The 22515-nt window shown below is 41.3% G+C and overlaps 1 protein-coding gene across 3 annotated transcripts; it reads right to left on the bottom strand.

The window, feature by feature from the left end:
- Positions 1 to 471: 471 nt before the first annotated feature.
- LOC110046754 (WD repeat-containing protein 81-like) lies at positions 472 to 22459 on the bottom strand. 3 transcript variants are annotated; one of them, XM_089291284.1, is made up of 17 exons: positions 22240 to 22459; positions 21151 to 21344; positions 18615 to 18798; positions 14760 to 16454; positions 14250 to 14431; positions 11584 to 13666; positions 10461 to 10917; positions 9680 to 10151; positions 8380 to 8447; positions 8150 to 8212; positions 6824 to 7047; positions 5947 to 6077; positions 5656 to 5720; positions 5108 to 5247; positions 4446 to 4542; positions 3834 to 3940; positions 472 to 767 (listed from the first exon to the last, which is right to left on the bottom strand). In XM_089291284.1, exons 1-17 carry the CDS (start codon positions 22354 to 22356, stop codon positions 750 to 752), a joined length of 6297 nt encoding a protein of 2098 aa, XP_089147410.1. In that variant the 5' UTR covers positions 22357 to 22459; the 3' UTR covers positions 472 to 749. The 3 variants fall into 3 exon arrangements, with proteins under 3 accessions (XP_089147410.1, XP_089147408.1, XP_089147409.1); XM_089291282.1 differs by lacking the exon at positions 472 to 767 and adding an exon at positions 2373 to 3291 and having other exon boundaries at positions 22240 to 22458; XM_089291283.1 differs by lacking the exon at positions 472 to 767 and adding an exon at positions 2373 to 3291 and having other exon boundaries at positions 14250 to 14428; positions 22240 to 22458.
- Positions 22460 to 22515: the final 56 nt, after the last annotated feature.

Here is a 22515-nt window from a genome sequence, read left to right as displayed (position 1 = left end):
TATCGTTCTTTGTGGAAGAGTAGGCCTTGGAAATAATCCACATTGGTCTTGCCCGTCCAGAAGAAAACTTCGGTGGCACGAGAGCAGAAAAAGCGAAATATTTGTAACTTCTCACGGTACAGATTTTTTCTGTTTACTTTTTTTATTAATAAACGCAGAAAATTAGGAAAGGACTGAGTGATCCATGAAAAGAATTAAAAGAGAGGTCATCAACCATTTAAGAGAGTAAACTGCAGGGGAAGTTAACGCAAATGGTGACAAGCCTTTTACTTGCCTGTTTTCTTCATCCTCTAACTCAGTAGTCTTGTTGCTTAGCGACAGTTCGTTAGTCAGTAGATTTTCAATCCAAAAAGATTTATATTTTAGATGAAGTATTACTGTACCCGAGAAGCATTTCTAGATTGAACGGCAACTATTTGGTAAATTAAGGCTATGAGTCACATACAATGGAGTTTCTGAAATATAAAACTGTTAGTGAATTTTTTTTTTTTTTAATTCAAATTTTCCTACAGACGTATCGCACATAACGCTTCAAATTTAATCAAGTTAAAGGTGATAAAAACCGGAAATAGCGTTGTGATTATTCGTGTAGATTGCAGTGTAGCAATATCGTCCCGGAGTCCTCGATGGTTGTAACTGAAGAGGCAAAGATATAACGCGGAAGTTTTTATTTCTTGTCAGGGGGAGGGGCGGGGAGGTGGCACACGTTGGAGGGCCTCTCGCTCATTCCTCGCATCACTCGCTCATCTTCACATAGAGTTACTTCTCTGAAACGCAAATCCATGAAGAACAATTAATAAGGCGCGCACTTTTGATCTCTGTGGTGTGCAGATAATTCATCCCCTCTTGTACGGTGACTGGATAATTTGGTTCCCAGGGCACTTATTTACTTTCAGTAGCTGAGAGAGGGCACTTATTTTCTTTATTTTTTGGCATAAACATCAGATGCGAAAAAGCTTTTTGATGAACAACGATAGATAGTAGAATTCAAGAACTAGGCGTTTTCTGAGTAATGACTCCATTCTTATCATGCTAGTGCTTATCCAAAGACAATATGTTCAATATTACTCTAACATAAGAATGCAGACTACCTAATTGAACATCTTCACTGTTACTTCCGAGATTGGACAGGGGGTACTTAAACAGAAGGAGCTCTTATAACGACACGGAAAAAGAATAGTTCAGTTTACTTTCAAACTGACGTCATCACCCTCAGTGCCTCTCTTCAACTAACCCAAGAGTGGCCAAGAGTATAAATTGGGGTTACCTGTAAATCCAATACTTGTGAGGGGCGAAAGAGTAGCCCTGAGGGAGTAGTGACACTCCTAGTTGGTCACTTGATGCTAAACGGGAGAAACCGGCTTAAGCTCCGGCGGATTTAAGTACCTGACTCCATGCCGTTTAACCCTTTTTTTTTTTTAACTCTGAGCAAGAGTACTATGTTAATTTGTTGAGAACTACTTCTGGAATAATGGCTGGGATCTAACCACTTCCCTTCACTGGTATGACAATTATTCACTTCCTTCAGCTTTGCTTACTTGCCCTTCTTTCCATTATTGACGTCACTTCCCACTTAAATTTATTTTTAGCTTGAACGGACATTCAAAGTGCACTGAAGTGGAAACGATACTAAAACTTATATAGAGAAACCATGATGCAAGACGAAGTAGCTAAGAAATGATCAATTTTGCATTACCATAGAACTAGCAATATAGTGCAATTGTTCACGAGACGTTCTTTTGTTATTAATCATTTTCTTGTTTATTGATTGATTACCTTCCTGCTATTAGCAATCCAGCTATTTTAGGCCGAGATTTCAGGAGGCTATGAAAATTTAAAAACTCTAAAAACCCAAGTATGACTGAAATCCGGTGTCACTAGCAAGGTGTTTCCATAGCAGTAACAGCCAAAGTATCAGAATAATTTCAGTTGTTCAGGCACGCAGCGGCTGTGAAATCCTTCTACGTACAGGGTTTACTAAGATCGCTTTTTCTTCACAAACCGAGTATATAGTAGGAGATTTCATCTGTCTGACGTCAAAAATCGACCGCAAAGCAGGAGATCCGGCTGAGAAGAGGGTGAATATAAGCTACATAAATCGTTCTGGTCTGAATCGGGGTAAAGATTTCGATCATTTGGTCTGAATAATGGTATGGCTTGTGCCAGCTTGTTGGCCAGCAACATTTAGCTTTTCAGAGATCGATTTCTGGTATGCATAAGAGACGAGCTCTACTGTTGGTGGTTACTAACAACGTATTCATGTACGCACCTCCCATTAGTCTCCTTCAAAAGGCTAGCGATACATTCTCGACCCAGACCTCTTCTTCTTGGTGCATAATCAAGAAAATTGTACTAAAAACTAAAAACACATCTTTCATAAAATTATATCTACCGTTTAATACTGCTTTGAGTTATTTTATTACAATGCTCTATAAACTTCAATTTTGTAAATTTATATTAAATTTGTCTTTCTTTTTCCGATTGATCCATTGATTTTTCTTACAGGTCTTAAAATAAAAGAACATTTCATTCGGTGAATACATTTTATCTTTGTACAAAGAAAAGAATAGATGTTTAAGTACGTTCACTTCAAGATAGTTCCCTTGAAAATGGAGCAGACATTTTATTAAAATGAATGACTTACTATACTGCATAGTCTACTCTTGAAATATCCTTTCAGGGGTCAGGCATCAAACGTCACAAAACGAGATAAGTAAAATCCAGCACGACCCCGTACTTGGACTTTCACAAACACATATGTTTGATGTAATCTAAACGAAAAAAAAAAAATATTCAAACAGAAAAAAACCTTCCACAATTTAGAATTGACTTGCTCCAGTCGATATGGATAACTTTTTATTTCTCGAGAAGTTTCTTTGTTTGGAAATAACTGCACGAGGAAAGCAAATTCATATCTTAAGAATGAGTATACAAGTTTATTTTAGCGATAGTGGAAAACCAATGTAAAAATTTGTGATGCTGTTTGATTTTTGCTTAGTTAATAAATTTTCCATGAAGTATAGCGCGTACAGATGGTGTGAAAATTAATTTCATTTGCTATGTGTCTATATTTCTGATTAACTTTCTTTTTAAGAAACAGTTGTACGAAAGAATCAAATCTGTATATCACAAAAAAGGTTTTGTTGCCGAGGAAACCGTTGCTTAGGAACAGAGAACAATGTTGCCTGTGTCGCTACCAATCAAAAGCAGTCGATTGAGTGGCAGGTAACCGAGACACGTGATACCACCGCGGAACACGTCACTGCTCAACTTGTAACTAACGTAAGGATCCTGTGCGAAAAGCAAAAAAATAAGCTGTGTAAGCTGAGACAGAACTATAAATTAGTTGATTGTCAAATATCTCCTGTCGTATGTTTTTGGCAGTCAATGCCTTAAAAGTACCGCGAAAGCTACCGCTGTGGACCTTTTGAGGCTGAACACCCATGAGGTAAACAAAACCGTTTTTTAACCCCTAAAAGGTATGAAGAACACCTCCATGGTCCCCCTCAGGGGACAAAAGGCAACTCGCAAATGGCCTGAACGCCGAAATGAATAACAATCTATGTATACTAAGCATTCGAGTGCTCCAAACGGAACTGCCCAATAAGACACAAGAATGGTACTCTTGATCGCAACCGTTACTTGTGACGTCACACAACGTTTTCATCATTGCGTAATACACAAAGTCAATAGCGTTGTGTGACAACCTAAACGTGACATTTCCCATTGTCACCGATCAGACGTCCCGGGAGAGAGATCAGTACGCGAGTAGTGGCTGTTAAGGTTGACAAGAAGGGCCAAGCTCTGCTATAAAAAATAACTTACAAACTCACCTCCGATAGATCCTCTTGTAAGTTGTGAACACCAATCCTGCCGCTGATACTGGCGGAGATCACCTGGTCACGCCACACCAGTAGGGAGGGGAGAGGGTCGCTAGGACCTGCCAAATAACAAGCAATTATACCACTTGTAATCCCACCCCAAGACAGCTCATTAATTCAATGGGTCACTACCGACTTCCCTCAATACGCCGATGCACACCTCTTTCACTTGAAATGAATTCACTGAAATGTCTATTTCATGGAAATATGATTTCATTGCGTCTCATTATCATATAGGGGTTTATTACCAACTCGCAACGTGCCCAGCTTCCAGATGGTAGAGCACTGCATCAGTATCACAGAGGATTGGGTTTGAATCTCGTTTAAGCCTGTATTTTTTTCCAGGCTGTATTTTTGCAATTACTTAGTTACTGCTCAATATTCCCGTAGATGGTGGTGGTAGTTACTATCCCTTTTAACGCGTTGGTGGAGAGAGGAACTTGTGAGAGTATTTAAAGTGTCTTAGAAGGCAAAAAATGCTCGAGCGCAAGATGAACAAAGGATGATGTCTTTGTTTGAAGATTACGATCTCTACATCAGTGTTAAGGCTCACTAAGTGTTTACCTTTAACTGCCTTCAGGCGTAACCCGTCATCTTTCCACAACGACAATCCCGAATCAACAGAAGATGTTATAAAAGACGTGCTTGAAAAGGCTTTGACCTGCAAGAAAAAAGCTCAATATGTACAATAGATTTTCTGAGCTTTTTTGATTAACTGACCAGCCTGAGAATCTACGAGGTCTACCGATAACATTTCTAGAGTTAGCAGCATTTTGTCATGGAATGAGATCATTTCTGTGAAAACTGAGTGGAACCAGAACAAAAATGGAGCTATCAAGAGGCTGTGAACAAACTCGAGCCCGCGAGCAAAGTCTCTCGTGATTTCTCGAGGGCGGTAACCGTAATGAGCAAGCTTTTAACGCCTTTTTGGTGGAGAGAAGCTTAATCAAATCAAAATTCAGCTAACATGTATGAAAATAAGTGTAGTGGATGTTCATTTCAAGGACAGTTTTCAACAAAATTTTATCGAATAGCTTTAAAAGATCTTAAAACAAACACAATATCTTCCAATTAATCGTTTTCCTATGCAGAAAATAATCTGGCTCACATCTTAGAAAGGGGAGGAAAGCTAAGTAGAAAGGAAAAGAGCTAAAATAGGATTGCGGTCATAGGGAAGGACCTTAGAACAGGAAAGGACACAGCATAACCTGTTAGACTTGTTATACCTGAAAGATGTCGCCTGTATGAGCCCGCCTCTGACTACGAAGCAGTCCACCCCGAATATCCAGCACAGAAGCAAGGCCGGTTGAGAAACCAAAAGCGATCCATCGTCCATCAGGACTACAACAAACGTCACGCACTGTGCCTGAGAAGTCAAGCAGAGAAAATAAAGTGTTTTGAATACATTTGTAGACGTAAAAGTGTCAAAGATTTGAAGATAATCTTCCTGTCTGTTCGGGGATCCCCCAGTTAGGAACAAGTCAGATTATTAAAGCTGAAGACACGCAAGACTTCCTCAAAAAACACCGTTATGTGAGTCACGCAATCTCCTCACAAATTTTAGCATCCCAAAAAGTGCCTGAGAAGTAAACAAATGTAAATTCCATTTTGATTAATGTTGGTCACTTAACTTCAAACGAGTTCTTCAACGTGAAATGTTGTGTTGCCTAGGCTTATCTAGCAACAAATTACTCAATTTTAGAGCGATATACTTATGCAATCTCAAGTATTTCTATGAGATCATAATAGAAGAGAGTGACACTAAATAACATACCTGGTACACTACTGGTCGTAACTTTCCACTCCATAACAAAACTATGCTGACGAACGTCAAGGAATCTGGCATGACAAATTAAGAAATGAGAAGAACCGAATCTCAACAAATCTAAACATTTTGAATCAAACCACAACCAGGTAACAGACCAGGAAATTTAAAGCGTGTTTAAGAGATAACTGATTACAAGTCACATCGCCAGCTGTGGCTTTCCGTGTGCGAAAACGTTTCGGAACCTTCGAGAAACGGGTCTCAGGTCACCTCCATTCCGTACTTTTCTCTTATCCTTACCTGGCAGTTCCTTCAGCCATGGCTGCCACCACGCATTGACTCGGCGCTGGTAGTGTTGCCATAGCAGCTATGGGGTTGTTCCTTGCCTGGTCAAAGACTCCGAGACAACTACCAGAGACTGCGTCCCATAACTGAAACAAGAATTGATCTTGAATGAGGTGAACGGCGATGATACTGTTCAAAGAAAGACTTAAGCGCGGCAAGTGAAGTTAATTACTATTAAACTGGTTGATAAGGGCAGAGGAGGGACAGAAGGTGAAGAATAAGAAAAAAAAAGGCAGCTGTGAAAGAGATAAGAAACAAAAGAAATTAGAAAATAGCCCAAAGAAAAACCGCGCGCTGATTGGCTTCAAATCGTGTTTCTACTAAACAATTAGATTATGAGCTCGAGATTTCTATTGCGTGATAGCTGACGAGGGCGCAGCCCTCGTCAACTATCACGCATAGAAATTGAGAGCGAATAATGTAATTGTTTTAGTATAAATCTACTAGTCGTTCAAAACTTTATCTAAATTCTCTTCACAGACACTTCGAAAACGCCAAGAAGCCGCCGCCAATTTGTTAACAAGCGCTCACTGCTAGGTTACTCACAATCTACAGCGCAATAGATAGTGAGTAGCCTAGCCAAACAGAGAACGCCATTCGTGATGGAACGCGAGTAGATTTATGCTAAAACTCGACAGAAACACGGTACATGCTTTCTATTTCTCGACGAAAAATGTTTAGGTATATGACATATGATCTTCTCTCTCACATACACACACCGTCCACCCTCTGCGACAAGCTGAGATATATCGGGTTTAAAGAGTTTCTACCTTAACCGATGTATGGATTTACATAAATAACTGCGCCATGACGACACATAATGATAACATACATGAAGGCTGCCGTCACATGACACGCTTTGCCGCACGGACTCCACCATACCCACGTGGAACACGGGTCGCGTGTGACGGTAATATGTCCACGAGCTTGCCGACTGAGCGGTGCCATCACCATGGTTGCTTAGTGACCACAACTTGACAGTTTTGTCTTTGCTGGCTGACAGGAAACAGTGTTCACTGTCCTGTACATACACTGAACGGACTGGACCACTGTGACCTGCACAACAACAAATTATGCGAGTGTTAACCTGAACCCATGCTCAATGGTGTGGATATAGTTTATACTCCAACAAAACGGCTATCAATATTGGGCAAAATTTGATATAAATTAGCGCCTTCGTCTGCATTTTCAGAATGGTGCAAGGCCTGTCCACAACACACCAGAGGAATTTGAAGACGGAGATTTCACTCCGAGAACACATCAAATGTTTTTCGTTCACACTACGTCGGAGGAATTTGAAAACGCAACAGAAACCGGTCATTTAGGATTTGTATTTAAGGTAAACTCGGCCAGAGAAATCATATTATTATCGCGATGTCATCGTTTTCGAAAAGCCCCGTTTTTGTTCGCACACTAAACCGCAAAGCCGGCGTTTTCAAATTCCTCGGGTTTGAACAGCGCTTTCGAAGAGCTCCGTTTTCGTAACGGATTAGCGTGGATGGTAGGCCTAAGGTAAGGTAAAGTCTGCATGCGAGCCAAGTGGCCCATCAGGCCGGAGTTTATCCCGGTTTCTGTAGCATGAAGCGACTGGGAGTATTTTTACTTCCCCCTGGATGGGATGCTAATCCATCCCAGGGTTACCCCCAGCATTAAGTTCGCCGGTACCCATTTATACACCTGGGTGGAGAGAGGCACTGTGAGAGTAAAGTGTCTTGCCCAAGAACACAACACAATGTCCTCGGCCAGGGCTCGAACCCGGACCGCTCGATCCGGAGACGAGCGCACTAACCATGAGGCCACCGCGCCTCCCATATGGTAGGCCTAACCGTAGAAATAAAGTTGCGTTTCCAAATCCTTTTAGCATAGTGTGGACGGGACTTGAGGGAATAAAAACGGGAGAGGACGGAAAAATACAACAATGTGGTCATATACAATTACAACAAATAATAAACAGTGGGAAAACGATCTCAATAAAAGGGATCTCTGCAATCTGCTGCCGAGAAAAAGAACAAAACAAAAACATGAGTTCGACTCCCGTGTACAATTATTTTATGGATTTTCTTGGGGTACTTCTTCAATTAAATGTAAAGGGTCACTTTCAGTTGTAATATGACATGACTTGTTCAAGACGATAAGCAGCTATTCACGGGAAACTTACCAGTAAATGTCTGCAGTTTGACTTGTTGAAGACTGAACTTGTTTCCTACCTTGCCCTTGACACCTAAATTAAACAAAGTAGCATTGGTGTAAAATTTTGAAATGTGAACATATTTTCGTGTGCGCATCGGGTTCACACAATCTTTCTCATTCTTCTAAACTCGCCCAAGCATGTGATATCAACCAATTTAAGCGCGCGCTTACGTTTAAATTACGAATAATTATACGTACTGAGTTGGTTTTCCCAGTGAGTAAGCCAGCTACCACGGAGATATTGGTCCGAGGAGGAAGACGAGGGCCTGTCAAAAGAATAAGAATTGCAAATGATTTGACACCGGGCAAAGAAGCTGAACTGGAAAACTAGGTCGGCGCAGCAAGCTAGAGGACTGTAAAGTATTCTACGACGTTTGCAGACAGAGATTCCCTTATCTTTCAGCTCGTCTCTCACCGAGTACAAAGAAAAGGGAATCTTGCAGGGTAAGGCTAACTAGCTTCTTAAACTGAAGGTACTCGCCAGAAAGAAGAAATTCCTTTATGGCTGAGATCCAGGTTACAGGAGTTCAGTCACACGACGGTAAAACTACTAGAGATCAAATGGTTTACGATATCGAAAGGCAAACGGACCTTGGGTGGGTCTAACGAAATTGGTTTAAAATTACAGTGATAGGTTACATGTATAGCAAGAAATGATTATTAAGCTAAGAAAACATCTTTAACGTTTTTTCCGACCTTGACTGCACATAAAGTACATTGGGAAGACCCGGTGTACTCCAGCGTTCATAAGTACAAATCTTCGGGTTCTGTAATCTAACTAGTGAATGAAGCAAGGTGAAGGAGAGATTACGCTGTGGCTAATTAGTAACAAATTAGCGCACCTGTATCAGTTTTTTTAAAAGTATGCTCAGTTTAAAAAATGCGGCAAGAGATCATCAGGTTTATGTCCCAAAAATCAGTTCCTACATTCAATTATAACAGCGTTAGAAGACACGCATTTGAAACTTAAGTAATAGATTACAGTAAGAAGCCACGAATCTGAATAGTTCTTTCGTGGATTTCTGTTTCCTGACAAGACAAGATTGTGTGAATGCTACCCTTGAAAGGAAAATTTTTGGTTTTTTGAAACCTAACTTTTGGAGGTTTATGACCGTTTTGTTTTGTCGTTAAAAAATTACTTTCCCAGTTCTGGTTTTCTATTAATAGTAAACCCCATTAACAGTAAACTCCGAACGATTTTCATTTGAGTGTCGTAAAACCAAAACCAATCTAACCAATCACAAAGGACACAGACAATACAGCGAGCCAATCAGACTCAAAGGAATTACATGTAGCTGACGCAAAGCGCGGGAAAACGCGTGCGAGCGAGGTACGATTGGTTTTGGTTTTACTTCTGATTGGATGAAAAAAGCCAATCGCGTAACGTAGTAAGTGCAAAACCAACCAGTATTCGACACGCAAATGAAAATCAATCTAACCAGCAGATATGACACATCTTGCAATTATCTGTGGCATTTTCTCTTTTAACAGAACTTACAAGTTAGTTGGCACGTCCTTTGCTTTGGAAAGTCTTCTGCCTATAAACCACATGGGTGGCTTAGGCTTTTTCCTGATCTTTCCTCCTTCTTTGCCTCCTTTCTTTTCCTGTATTCGTTCATCAGCAGTGTTATCCAAACCACGTGAGCCAACCGCAGGAGAAGAGTCCACTTCAGATACTTCAACACCAGCCATGTGGTTACCATTCTCCTCTCCTTCCTCCTCGTCCTCGGATGCCCTGGTATCTTCACAAGTGGGGTGAGACAGCTGGACATCATGACTGCAGCACAAGTTCCAGATGAGGTCGTGATTATGCAGCGAGCTCTCCATGTATTTGCTTCCCATGATGCCGCACAGGGGAACAAAAGCGTGATGAGCTATCGCAGCAGAGAATGTCTGGCATAATTCCTCATAAACCGGTGTGTTGTACAAGTCATCTTGAGTCTCGTTAGCGCCGTCGTTTTCCTCCACGCCTAAAAAAGGAAAATATTATAAATGCAAGTTTAGTGCGGTCAGCAATGTATTCTGAAACAAAAGTGAAAGAAGTGAGGAATTCCCATGTTTTTGTGGTTCATCTGCTTTTTCAGAGTGTGATTTGATTTCATTTTCACTAGCTGTAACTCTCTTCCTCAGATGACGGATGGTACTTTTTCCCCCTTCTGATTTGGCTCAGACACACATTCTTTTCTCTTCCCATTACTTGCAAGAATCAGGAACCTTATCCGCAATGAAGAGGTCAGCGGTTACCATTCATACTAACAAATCACGCTATATACACTCACCTGACGTGTCCATCTCATCCCTCCCCTCTGTAGCTCCTTTGAATTCCTCTCTATCACCAAAGGCTGCTTTGCGCTCCACAGGCAACGATTTCCCTTCAATCTGATTCATCGTAATCGTTCTCATGCGCTCCAGCTCAAAACACGAGAAAAATTGCTGCAAAGGAGCGGTCATGTTCTCTCGGGCGAGCTCCCTTTCAAGTTTTAAACACACTACTGTTAGAACATCTATGTAGCTCCGACAGATTGCCTGGCGTGCTGTTACACCGCCTGGGAATGTCAGGGTGTAGGATGACAGGATACGGATGACTGGCTGAAAGACACCAGTCATGAGTTGAGATTCAGTGTAGCTGGACAGAGTGTCGCGAGATAGATAAGGAATGCAGTACTTAAGAAGCGACAGGACCCCGGCAAGGGCAGCTTCTCCTCTTTGTGTCACCTTGGTTTGTACTCCTCTGATCTAAAGAGATTAAAAAAAAAATATGTTGACGAACAAAATCTGTGTCTCATAACCAAGGCTTTGAATTATCAATCTCTTAATCGATGACTGTTAAATCTAAATTACGGGAATAACGAAGAACGGCTACAACGAAAACCGGATGTAACGAACTAAATCTTTGGAACCAAGCAAAACAGAGATGCGCTGTAGCATGCTGTCACAAATCTCATCACGATGGCGACGGCGAGAGAGCTGCTGATCTATTCAGTTAGTTTAAAAATACAGGGATATCGTGCAGTTCCAATTAGAATATAGATAGTTCCCAGTCGTGGATGAAGCACGCACACAATTTGGTAATTTCACATTGTTTTTTTGGCACAGGACGACTGCACCAAGATAATATACCAGGATATCATAGCGTTCGTGCACAGATATTGTTTTCGCGTCTCTGTTTTGTTGTTGCCGTCCTCGTCGTGGCTTGCGGGCACGTCCTAATGATACCATCACTAACTACTTATTAACCGCGAGTGAGGTCTTCACTGGAAAATCTCAAACCTCGGCCTTGCCGTATCGACCGAACGATCTCTCGTCGTGGCTTGCAGGCACTCCCTAATGATACCATTAGGTACTAACTATAGCGATCATCATACGAAACGATTCTTCACCTTCAAGTATTTAGCGACTCACCATTTTATTGATATAAGGCAGGTATTGATTCAACATGAATGCTTCTCCATAAAGCGTACAGAAATTACTCAAACAGTACAATAACCACTTGGCATTCCTATCGTTGACCGTTTTGGCATCATCATCATCGTCATTCGACCCCACGTATCCCATGTAGCAGTGCGGTAACATGGTCAACAACTGACTGGCAATGTACTTGGATGTGAGGACAGGTCCCAGACGAGGGGCCAGCCACACGATGCTCTCCGCTGCGATGCCTGATATGGTTCCAGGTGTCAGCTCGTCGTGTTGTTTTTGGGCCTTATTTTCCTGCTGAATAATTTTAGATTTATGGGAATTATAGAATGTTTTTATTTGATAGGCGGACGGTTGGTCCTTTGTAACCTCTTCGTCTTCTGGATCTAAAATCACATTGCTTTGTGGATCATCGTCGCCAGAATAATCTTCCCCGTCTTCTTCAAAGGCCAGATTCTCCTCGACCGGTAAGCGTATCTGTTCAAGGCCGTCTTCTCCACTGCCCTCTGCTTCTTCAATTTCCTCATTATCATCTTCAGTGAGCTCGTCTGGATTTTCGTCCTGACCATCTTCCTCGTTGAATTCACCCCTCACTTCTTCTTCGTCTTTCGGCTTTTCTTGCCGTATCACATTTCTTGCCAACATGTTCACTCCAATGTCGTGTCCTGTCTTCTCTGTTAACGATTCAAAGGTGTCGTTTTCCTTCGCGCTTGATGCATCGAACTCTTGCAATTCTACGTCTCCATTTCTCACATCAAGATCTCCCTGTTCGCTAGGCAGCACGTGCGTTGCTACAACATTGCCATCGTTGCCTTCAAACTCTACAGGCGTTTGTTTCTCCTGAATTGAACCTGATGCGGGATCATTCCCTGTCTGAAACTCTTGGTCGTCAACGTCAACAGTGTCATTATTGTCGGCGTCGCCACTGCCTACACCAGCAGTGGTCGAAGTAGAACAGTCTTCCCCGTCAAGCGATGTATCACCAACACCTTGTTGTTGAGTAACTACATCACGGATGTTGTCCATGCCGGCAACCTTGCTTGACCGCCTTCCGTCATCAATTTCATCAGCGACAGGAACATCATCTTCATCACCATCTGAAATGTGTCCCTGGAACAATCGTCCATCCCCTTCCTCGTCTATAATGCCTCTGGGTAAGAGCGTCACTTGCTCGACAATCTCGTCATCTCCAACTTGATCCAGATTTTGGCGGGTCACTGCGAATTCTCCTTGGGTGTCAAGATCTTCAATATTCATTAATCCAATTTGAACGTCTCGATCTTCGGATCCTTCTCTCAGGAAGCTGCCTGGCAAATCCAGATCGTCCATGTCCAGTGCAACATCTTTTGCATTGTACTCCGTTTCTGGAACAGGAATCTCTGAGGTAACTCCCTCTCCACTGAGGATGGATAGTCCATCCCCCCTCCCAGCTTTTGACTCCATTTTGGCCTTGAATGCCACAGCATCAACAACGAAGGTGATAAAATGTTTCAGAAATCCGTCCAGTCCAAAGCGAACTATGATCTGAGACAGAAACGTCTGTTTCGTGATAACCTCGTACATTTCCAGGGCGTAAGAGTCGAACAGGCTAAGCAGGCATTTCAAGAATGTCTTCACTGTGTTCTTTGGGCCAAGAGCTTGCGCTAGCATGTCAAACAGCTGCGTACAAGCGTGGAGGCGCGTCTCTAAACAAGTAAATAACGGCTCCAAGTGGTACAGAAGTAGCTTGATGCCTTCATCATCTACAATAGGAAGCAAATCAGGAAGAAACGACGCGGCTATGTCCACTTGCTCCACAGTGTAACCAACTTCATTTCTCAGAAATGTCAAACTGTCCTGTGGTTTCGATTTTTGAGCGTTGCCATCCGCTTTTCTCACGGAGTGGTAGAAAGCTGCCAGGAACTCGTGCAAAGCGCTGAAGTATGAAGGAAAAGGGAACAAGCCTAGATGAGGCTGCAGCAGCAGATCAGCTGTCAGAGGAGGTAGCCATCCATCATGGGAACCTGTGTCACCTTCAGCGGAAGAACAATCGCCTTTGAAAAGAGCGTGAACAGCAGCTCGAGCAAACCTAATAAAGACAACAATAAGGTCAATGGCATGTTTGAAATCTGACACTGACTCTGGCCAGTACTTATAAAACGGAAAATAAATAAAAACGCTTTTTAAAAGAAAAAACCTAGATTATCAACTCGACAATACTTAGGGTAAACTATGTTCTGCGTCAGTATTTGACAAGCGGACGTTTTGAACTGACATGCACTCCAGAGTATAGAGGACCAGCGTGAAAACCAGCCAAGGCTGATGTGACTTCCTCTCTAAATATCGTAATTTTAACTAAAGGTTAAGAAAATCCTGAAAAGTTAAGTCTATGCACAGAGTATTTCACTAAATGACTATCGTTCGTCTAGTTATCAGCTTATAACTTGGTTTGCCACTGCTCTTGTATAAAAGTTTTCTTAGAACCCTCTCATCGATTTTGTTAGTTGAGCTCTTCCAAACCTTCAAAAATCACAAGCAGCGAGGTTAGACTTTTGCGTTCGACCAGTGTGAACGCCCACATGACAGCAAAAGCGATCCTGTTGTAAAATATCGCGGCATCCTCAGTCGCAATTAGCTTTAGTGACAAAATGTTTTCGGCTCGATTCACAAACCTGGGAAGAAGTTTGCTGTTTGTTTCACAAAGTTTCACAATGGCTGTTTCCCTCTGTTTTCCTGTCAGACCACACGTTGATAGCTGTACTTTGCCAGGCATAAGCATCTCCACTATCGCACATCCGAGGCTAATCATGTCAGCTTGAACCAGTTTACCAAAATTTTTCTTCTCTGCAGGCTGCTACAGGAAAAAAAACAGTGACATGAAAAATAGGAATCTCTAACATGTCTTCTACGCTCTTTGACGGTGGACACGAAAATCCAAGAGTGATCTAAACAACATTTCTTCGTATCGTTTTTAAGGATACAGGTGATGAGATAAAGAAGACCGTCAATGGATGTACGTCCTAATTCTCATCGCTAACATTGAAAGAAACGTATCTAAATCAGTAAAGAGAGTATGACGAGTCTGACGAAAACAGAAACTGCTTCCTAAAAGATTTCTACTATTTACACTTGCTAAGATTGTTGCCAGCTCAAAGATATTGTAGAGTGTGCACTAGTCTAACCTGTCGTTCTTCATTGCTTCCACCTGCTACACTTCTAGGGCCAAACTGGTTCTTGAACTTTTCAAGAGCTTCAAACCTTTCCAGCAGCTCTAGCGGGTTGTAATTCGTGGGGACGATTACTGCCTCAAACTGTGCGCCTCTCGACACCTCCTCCTCATTGAAAGCCTCTTTACCTGGCACTACTGCTGCTTTGCTGTTATGGTCTTCTCCATTGTGTTTCTCTTTCGGCTGATGACCAAGAAGAAAATCATTCTCGCTGACACTTTCAACAGACATGACAGAATCCTCCAGTGCGGAAGACTTCTCTGCCGTGTGCTCGCTGTTATGGCGGACCAAGCTTCGTATGACCTTGCCATCTACCATTTCATGGTCTCCTCGTCCAAGGAACAAAGTGTTCGAGTGTGGCAAACGAGGTTGCGCTCTCTCTGGGTGAGGCTCTGTGAATAGCTGCACGACGCCGTGATTGCTGAGGGACTGATGTTTGTCAATGAGATGGAGGTATACATTCTTGGCTTTCACCGCTGCCTTACCAGCAAGTTTGTACCCAAATGTCAGATCAATCCAGTGATGGAGACCAGCAGACACTGCGTCGCTTTCCAGAACAGATCTATGCCATTGAATGAACTCCTCTGCAGCTGTCGTCCATGATGGTAGTTCTAAATCAGGAAGGTCGTCATGAACCGACTCGAAGATAGAAGCATCAGAAAAGAACTGTGGAATGCATTCATCTGGTGTCCAGTGGTACAACCTCTCCATACTGGATGGATACTCATTGGCAACCCAGTTAGATCTCACGTGATCGCAAAGGACTGATTTAGGAGTTCTTCGTGCCAGATACACGTGATACGTAATATCAGACAGTACGTCCGACACGTGATGTGGAGGCGCGCCTTCCTGGCTGTCCAACAGCGCAGCTTTGTACGTTACATCAAGCTGCCTGTCTCCCTTGTTGAGGCGGAATTTGGACTTCTTTAAGTCTCTGTACCCTCCGTCTCGGACAGAGAAGTCCGTCACCCATGGAAACACTGGATGATAATTTGGGTCTCCGAGCCGACGCCCAACTAAGAAGTTCAGAGCCATCAGGTAATCAAAGTTACTAATTTTACCATGCACCCATAACTCCACAAGATTAGGCAAATCATCTCTAGTGTATTTAGAAGCCAGTGAATCATTTAGGCCTAATTGTGGCCTCGTGGCAGCTTTACCGCACGACCCGACTTCACCTCCAGATAATGAAAGGTCCGAACTGCAAGTGTGGAAAAAATCAGGTGACTCAAGATAAATCCACAGTCCTTTACTGACTTTAATCTTGTGAAGGGTTAAAGCACCGTGGGCAATTCCATGGCTGTGGTACCAATGAAGAGCATGAAGAAGCTCGTAAATCATAAACAAAGGCCTGATGTGTGAGCCTGACAACACAGACGGGCTGAAAGTTACCATGTTATGAAGGCTGTGTTGATAATACGGTTCCACAAGAAAGTAAGCCGATTGTCCTTCTAGAGCGCAAACAAATGGAACTACATTCTTTTTCATTATAAGTGATAATGGCGATCCCTCGGATTCTTCTTTGAAATCGTCAAACGCATCGCGTTCAGCTGATGACCCAAAATTACCATGCTCTGAACTGTCTGGATCTGAGAACAGATGTCTTGCAGACAGACCATATGCATGAAGCAGCATTTCATCAAGAACATTCTGTGACAAGGACACATTAAAATAAAATTCTAAGCATCAAACAAGAACATAAATTTCCCAAGTAAATAATGTAGCTACATTCGTTAGTAGCACCCAAACTGTTATTTTGTGTCTGAAGAATTCCAAATTTTGGGCTAAGCACATAGACACGGAAAATCAAAGTTATTTCTTCGCATGCTAAAGTACTTATAATGAATCTGGGGACTTGTGAATGCCTGTAACCCTGAAAATACAGTTGCTTTAAGCTTAGTGCTTTGCGTTCTTGTGCTGCAGGAATTTATTTTAAGGAGTAAGACCTCAGAATTGTTTGCTTTTCACTCTGAGAAAGGATACATCACACTGGAGCAAGTGTTCTTGCTACCATCTTGTTAGCAACTATGGAATGACATGCTTTATAAGCTACTGTAAGCAATCAAAATTGAGAGGTGTTTGGTTATGGGAAATTATAAACACGGTGTTTGTATGTGGTTGAGTATCATTCATAGGGCCTTGATACTATGGGTGAACTTGGCAGTTGTTGTTGAAAACAATTTCATGTCATGTGGAATGACTTTAAATCATGGTTACTAAACCATACAGTAGAATGTGGCTTGCTTCATTGACCAACCCAACACACGTAGTAACTGAGTGAGTGAGTGAGTGAGTGAGTGAGTGAGTAATATGCAAGTAAATGGCAGAGATGTACAAAATCACTTCTGAACTACAAGCTTTCCACAGATGCTTTCACTCAAAAACTAGGACTTGCTGAGAGAAAGAACCCAGTGGCGGACCTAGGGGAGGGGCCCACGGGGCCCGGCGTCCCCCTTATTTTGGGTAGAAAAAGAAAAAATCACAGAAGGAAGAAAAGCCCGCAGGGCAGGCAAAACAACACCGTGCCCCCACCCCCCCCCCCCCCCCTTAGCTCAAGGTCTGGATCCACCACTGGAACCATTTTGCTTATTCTGCGAGAATCAAAAACTGTTTGCTGTAACAAATCATTTAAAGTGCCAATGAAATGCAATCTGTTTCAACAGAAATAAAGATATTTGGGCCAAAATTTAAAAAATCAGTTGTCAAGTTAATTAGAAAAGCAAAAAAAAGAATTGGGATTGCAAGAAGGTGGTTTACAAAAGACCATACAACAAAGAAGCAGACAATTGAACCTTTAAAGGGAGAAGGTCACTCCAGAAAAACATATTTTTTTAGTCAATGCTGATAAAAGTCTCGCTCTAAGTTTAGCCACTCACCAAAGTTTCAGCCCCTAAGGTGCAGGTTTTTTTTAAAAAAATTCACCTCCAAAGAAGCCCAAAATTCTACATTGTTGCCACCATTTTGAACAGTACTAAGCAGCCAGGCCTCATTTTTGTGAGGTTGTTCCATCCAAGAGATTTTGTCCAACAGCTTCCAAGAAGCCTCTTAACTTCCATTTAGGTTATGGCTGCTCTTGAGCCACATTATTTTGAGCCAAACATGTTCCAAACCTCAAAAATGATAGCAGTGAAGATAGTGAAGTCAATAATCAGCTGGAAATAATTTTTTTCTGACCTTGTGAAGGATGCCAAGTCAGTTGCAGGTTTTTCTGCTTCCCACCAATTTCAAGTTGGATCGAATGATGTCACATAAACACGACCTGGCTGCCAAGTACAGTTTCAAAATGGCGACCTCCAAAGTCAAATTTTGGGCTTCTTTCAAGACGAATTTCTTCAGGATAGTAGGAGCATAAAATCGTCTTTAGAGGTTGAAACTTCAGTGAGTGGAAAAAAAAATACAATGTTTACTTGTTATAGGTGGAGAAAAAATTAAGCTTTTTGGAATAACCTCCTTTTAAAAGACTTTTTCCCTCCTCATTTGGTAGCGCAAGCTTTTTATCCACCATTACTATCTCCACAGTATCTAATATTGACTTTTTTTAAAACTGACACGAGTTGTGCAAATGATGTCTTAAAATCACAATGGCCACCAAACAAATGTCTCCTTTGATGGCATGTTTTTACGAAGGTTGATGGAGAAAAGTAAAAGTAGAATTGTAAACTTTATACTCAAAACATTCTCATCTACATTGTATAGCCCAGAACTATTTTATGCAACTTTTTGATTTGGTTTCATAGTCACTCTAAGAACTGACTTGAGGCAAGTCTAGATATAAATGTAAACAGATAGGGATATTCTAGGTAGTGTTACCTTATCTGATGTTTTCCCCACAGGAGCTGGAAGGACACAGTGTGCAGCCCAAGGATAACTGTCCAAAGCACTGTCCCAGCTGTGTCGGAGATTATGGACACCCACACACTGCATGAGCTCGGCAAATGACAAGACAGTACCTTTACCTCCATCATCCAATCCTCTTTCAAAAGCATCAGGAAAGCTGAAATTTTTAAGGATAATTTAATTAATAATATTAATGATTAATAATTAAACTTATTAACAACTCAATTATGAGCTGATGATTTCTATGAAGTGATAGTTTATAAGGCTGAAGGCCTAATCAACTATCAACTCTCATAGTTTACCACTAAATTTTCTCCAATTCTTATTGGCGATAGTGTTCATTCGCAGAAAGACACTATCAGCCGACAGTGCCCGTCCAAGGAAAATACCCGGATGGATTAAAGTGGTTGTCTGTGAAAATGTTTCTGTAAACAAACAGGTTTATAGAAAATAAACAATTGAAATTGTATTTAGAGCGTTTTTGCCTGTTTTCATTTTCAAATTTTACATTTGGCTTTCACTGCTTTCATCTAAAAAAAAGTTGAAAATAATTCAATATCATTTTTGAACTGGTGCGCAGAAGAAACTTTAGTGGTGAGCAATAAAGACAATAGAGTGTTTATGTCTCAAAACTATCCGTCTGATAGTTGCCCCTTGAAAATTTGATGTTCTTAAAACTAGCATATTTGCCCTCAAAGCTTCACTTCTCAGGCAAATATTTGTTTTAAGAACATCAAATTTCTGCGGGGCAAATATCAGCCAATAGTTCCTCAACAGAAACACTCACTATTGTTTAAATAGAAATCACGAGTGAATTATCTAATTGTTTTAGTATCAGTTCTTACTTAAATTTTTTTCAGCTAACCATTTCCAATTGTTTCTGTACATCATATTTAACTTTACACTTTACAAAAATCATGCAGACTGAACTGTTGTTTGTAATTTCCTGTTGTGTATATGCACACATCAGTTTTTTCAACATGTTTAATTTTTTTACAGTCACAAAACCATGAATGCCTTCAGTTTAGTCTTCTCCAGAATTTAATCATCCATTCTTCCATAATAACAAGAAAATGTCACTATTTTACAGACGACCTCCAGCCACTGCATTCTAATGGCTGATAGAATACAAGTAGCCCAGACAATTAGATTGCAGCATTTGCATTAGTATAATATTAGAATTCTACCAATAAAAATTAGAAGTAGGTGCCTTGATCTCTTTATCATGCAATCAAGTTCAAGCCCTAGCTCAAGTTATTGTGCTGTGTTCTTGGGTAAGACACCCCACTACCCAAGTGACTCTCCCTGTTCAAAGCCATTCAAGGATGGGGATCTTGCAACAATCTTATCATAATGTTCTGCAAAGATCTCTGCTCGGATCCTAGAATTTGATGAGGATTTCACCAGGATATAAAAAAATTCTTTGAAGGATATCCCACAATGATCCTTGATTATCCCTGTAAATCACTGCAAGGTCCTTAAGACTGGTGAAGGATAATCACATAAACCTTGAGAAACCTTAACCAGTTTCTGTGGAATGAAGCGACTAGGAGTATTTCTTCTTAAGAGGGAGTAGAAACCCTGGGGGGTAACCCTGCTGGTCCATCGCAGGGTTACCCCCCAGCATTAAATTTGCCAGCACCCATTTATACACCTGAGAGGAGAGAGGGACTGTGAGAGTAAAGTGTCTTGTCCAAGAACACAGCACAGTGTCCCCAGCCAGGGCTTGAACCCAGACCACTCAATTTGGAGATGAGCCCACTAACCATGAGACCACCTCACCTTCATTTGAAATGGAGAGCACCTTTTGGAGGAAATTAACAGTTATAGTCTATTTCTGTCAGAGACTTCTGTAGCCAAGTATAATACTGCTTACAATAGGGAGTTTAAGAAAACCACGATGGCAACGGCAACGGGAATGTCGCTAAACAAAAGGTTTAATGAACAGAACAATGGCTCTGCACGTGCATTATAATTCTTGGTACATTTCTTTACCGTCCTCGGCAAAACAACAACGCAAAATGACCAAATTCTGCATTGTCTGGAGAACGTGAACCACGATGGCTAATTTTTTAAATTTTTATTTCAAGTTTACAGCTGTGTCCCAGATTCAGTTTCATGAAAGTTTTGTCAGTGATAAACAAAGTAAATGACTTTAGAGTATCTCGAGATGCGTACGTAAAATATAAAGTCCCTTTTTAATCGACGTTGTCTTCGGCATCGCCATCGTGGTCACTTAAACTCCCTAATATTGCAAGTAAACCTGAATTTCCACTTAAGAGTGCCACCAACATCTTTTTTTGGAAAGTTACTCAAACAATTTACCATTAATGAATGAATATCTCCTCCATACTGAGAGACATAATGTTAGTATCAAGTGTCTTGTCCTAACTCACAATAAACATAGACTAAATAGCCAGGGAATCATGATTCATAATCCAGAAACCAGCCAATTTTGGTTGTCATGCCTCCCCCACAAGAGAAGAGCAGATTAAAGAATGATATTAACCTTTTCCTTAATGGAGCCTTCCTGATTGGCTTCTTAATAATCTGGATACTGATTCTGATCCAAGGGGCTGCTGGTTCAGGGTGTGATGGCTGCAAAATGAGCTGATGTTCATAGGCACTCCATGGTGACACATGTTCAGGCTCCTCCTGCGATAGGACCCCTGCTATGTACCTCTGAAGCCAGCTCTCGTGGACCTGGATAATGAAAAATTTGAGTTTGGAGAAGACATATGAGACAAATGAAGCACCTTCTGCTTTATTTGATCAAACACTAACAACATTTCTTCCTCCTTTTTGTCAGGGAAATGCAAGAGATGGAGATGTAGCATGATACTGTCTTGGGCATTGTGAAGAGAACTGTGCATTCTTCCAGATGACCCAAAAATCAGTACCCTGTTTCAGACCAAAAGAGGAACGATTTCCCGTTACCATTCCAGGCCAGTGTACAAGACTTGCTCAATTTCAGACTAAGATGGTGAAACTCCATAGCTTATTTCAGACTAGATTTGTTCAAAAGCCATACCCTTTGATGACACAAAAACCTATATGGCCTCAATCAGTAAGTACCCCTCCACCACCTTCACCACAACCCCATAACGCATTGACACCTGAATAATTTCTGGAAACTATATTTATTTAGAAGGAACTGGATATTTAATTATTGTACAATAAATTCAAAGATCTATTCCTTGAAATTTAAAATTCACTGAAGAAACTGAAAGTATAGTTATCACTCAGGAAATGTGTATTTTTTTTAAGAAATACACATGCCTCTCAAAAATTATTTAACTGATAGAAATTTTGGGCCTGTCATATGTAGTTCAGGTAACGTCTGTAAAACCTATATCATACAGATCGACATTCAACATAAAAGCCGGACTGTTTCTCAAAATAAATAATTTAAGTCCTACCTCAACTAATCCCTCGTATAGCAATTATGTGTGAGGTTTTACCTAACCTGACAGAGGCTTTCGCAAAAGTACACACAAAAACCGAAATTTGTTTTTACGGAAGAGAAATCGCACAAGATATTATTGTTCATCTTCACATTCCATGACAAATCACGCTAAACGAAAACACGAAAACTCACCAGACAGCAAACACGGCTGTCACTTTCGTCCAAGCAGTGTCGAATACATGATCGTTCTATACCAAGTTCCTCTCCAACCAGTCTGCATGCTTCGTCTGTGCTTAATCTCTTCTCCATAAAACAGAAAATAAATTATCACATTGTGCATTGAGGACAAAAACAACACGAAATCTGTACTTTCATCATGGCTACCACCAAGGTCGCCCCAGTCTTTTACGGAAATAAGTTGCCGGGTTCGAGACCGCAGCGAAAGTTTTATAGACAAGAAGAAAAGCA

This window comes from Orbicella faveolata, unplaced genomic scaffold (genome assembly GCF_042242905.1).
Source record: "Orbicella faveolata isolate gen_17 unplaced genomic scaffold, um_ofav_v1 contig_24, whole genome shotgun sequence".
Lineage (NCBI taxonomy): Eukaryota > Metazoa > Cnidaria > Anthozoa > Scleractinia > Merulinidae > Orbicella > Orbicella faveolata.
The sequence above is the reverse complement of the archived record's forward strand: the minus strand, read 5'-3'. Positions and strand labels throughout refer to the sequence as shown.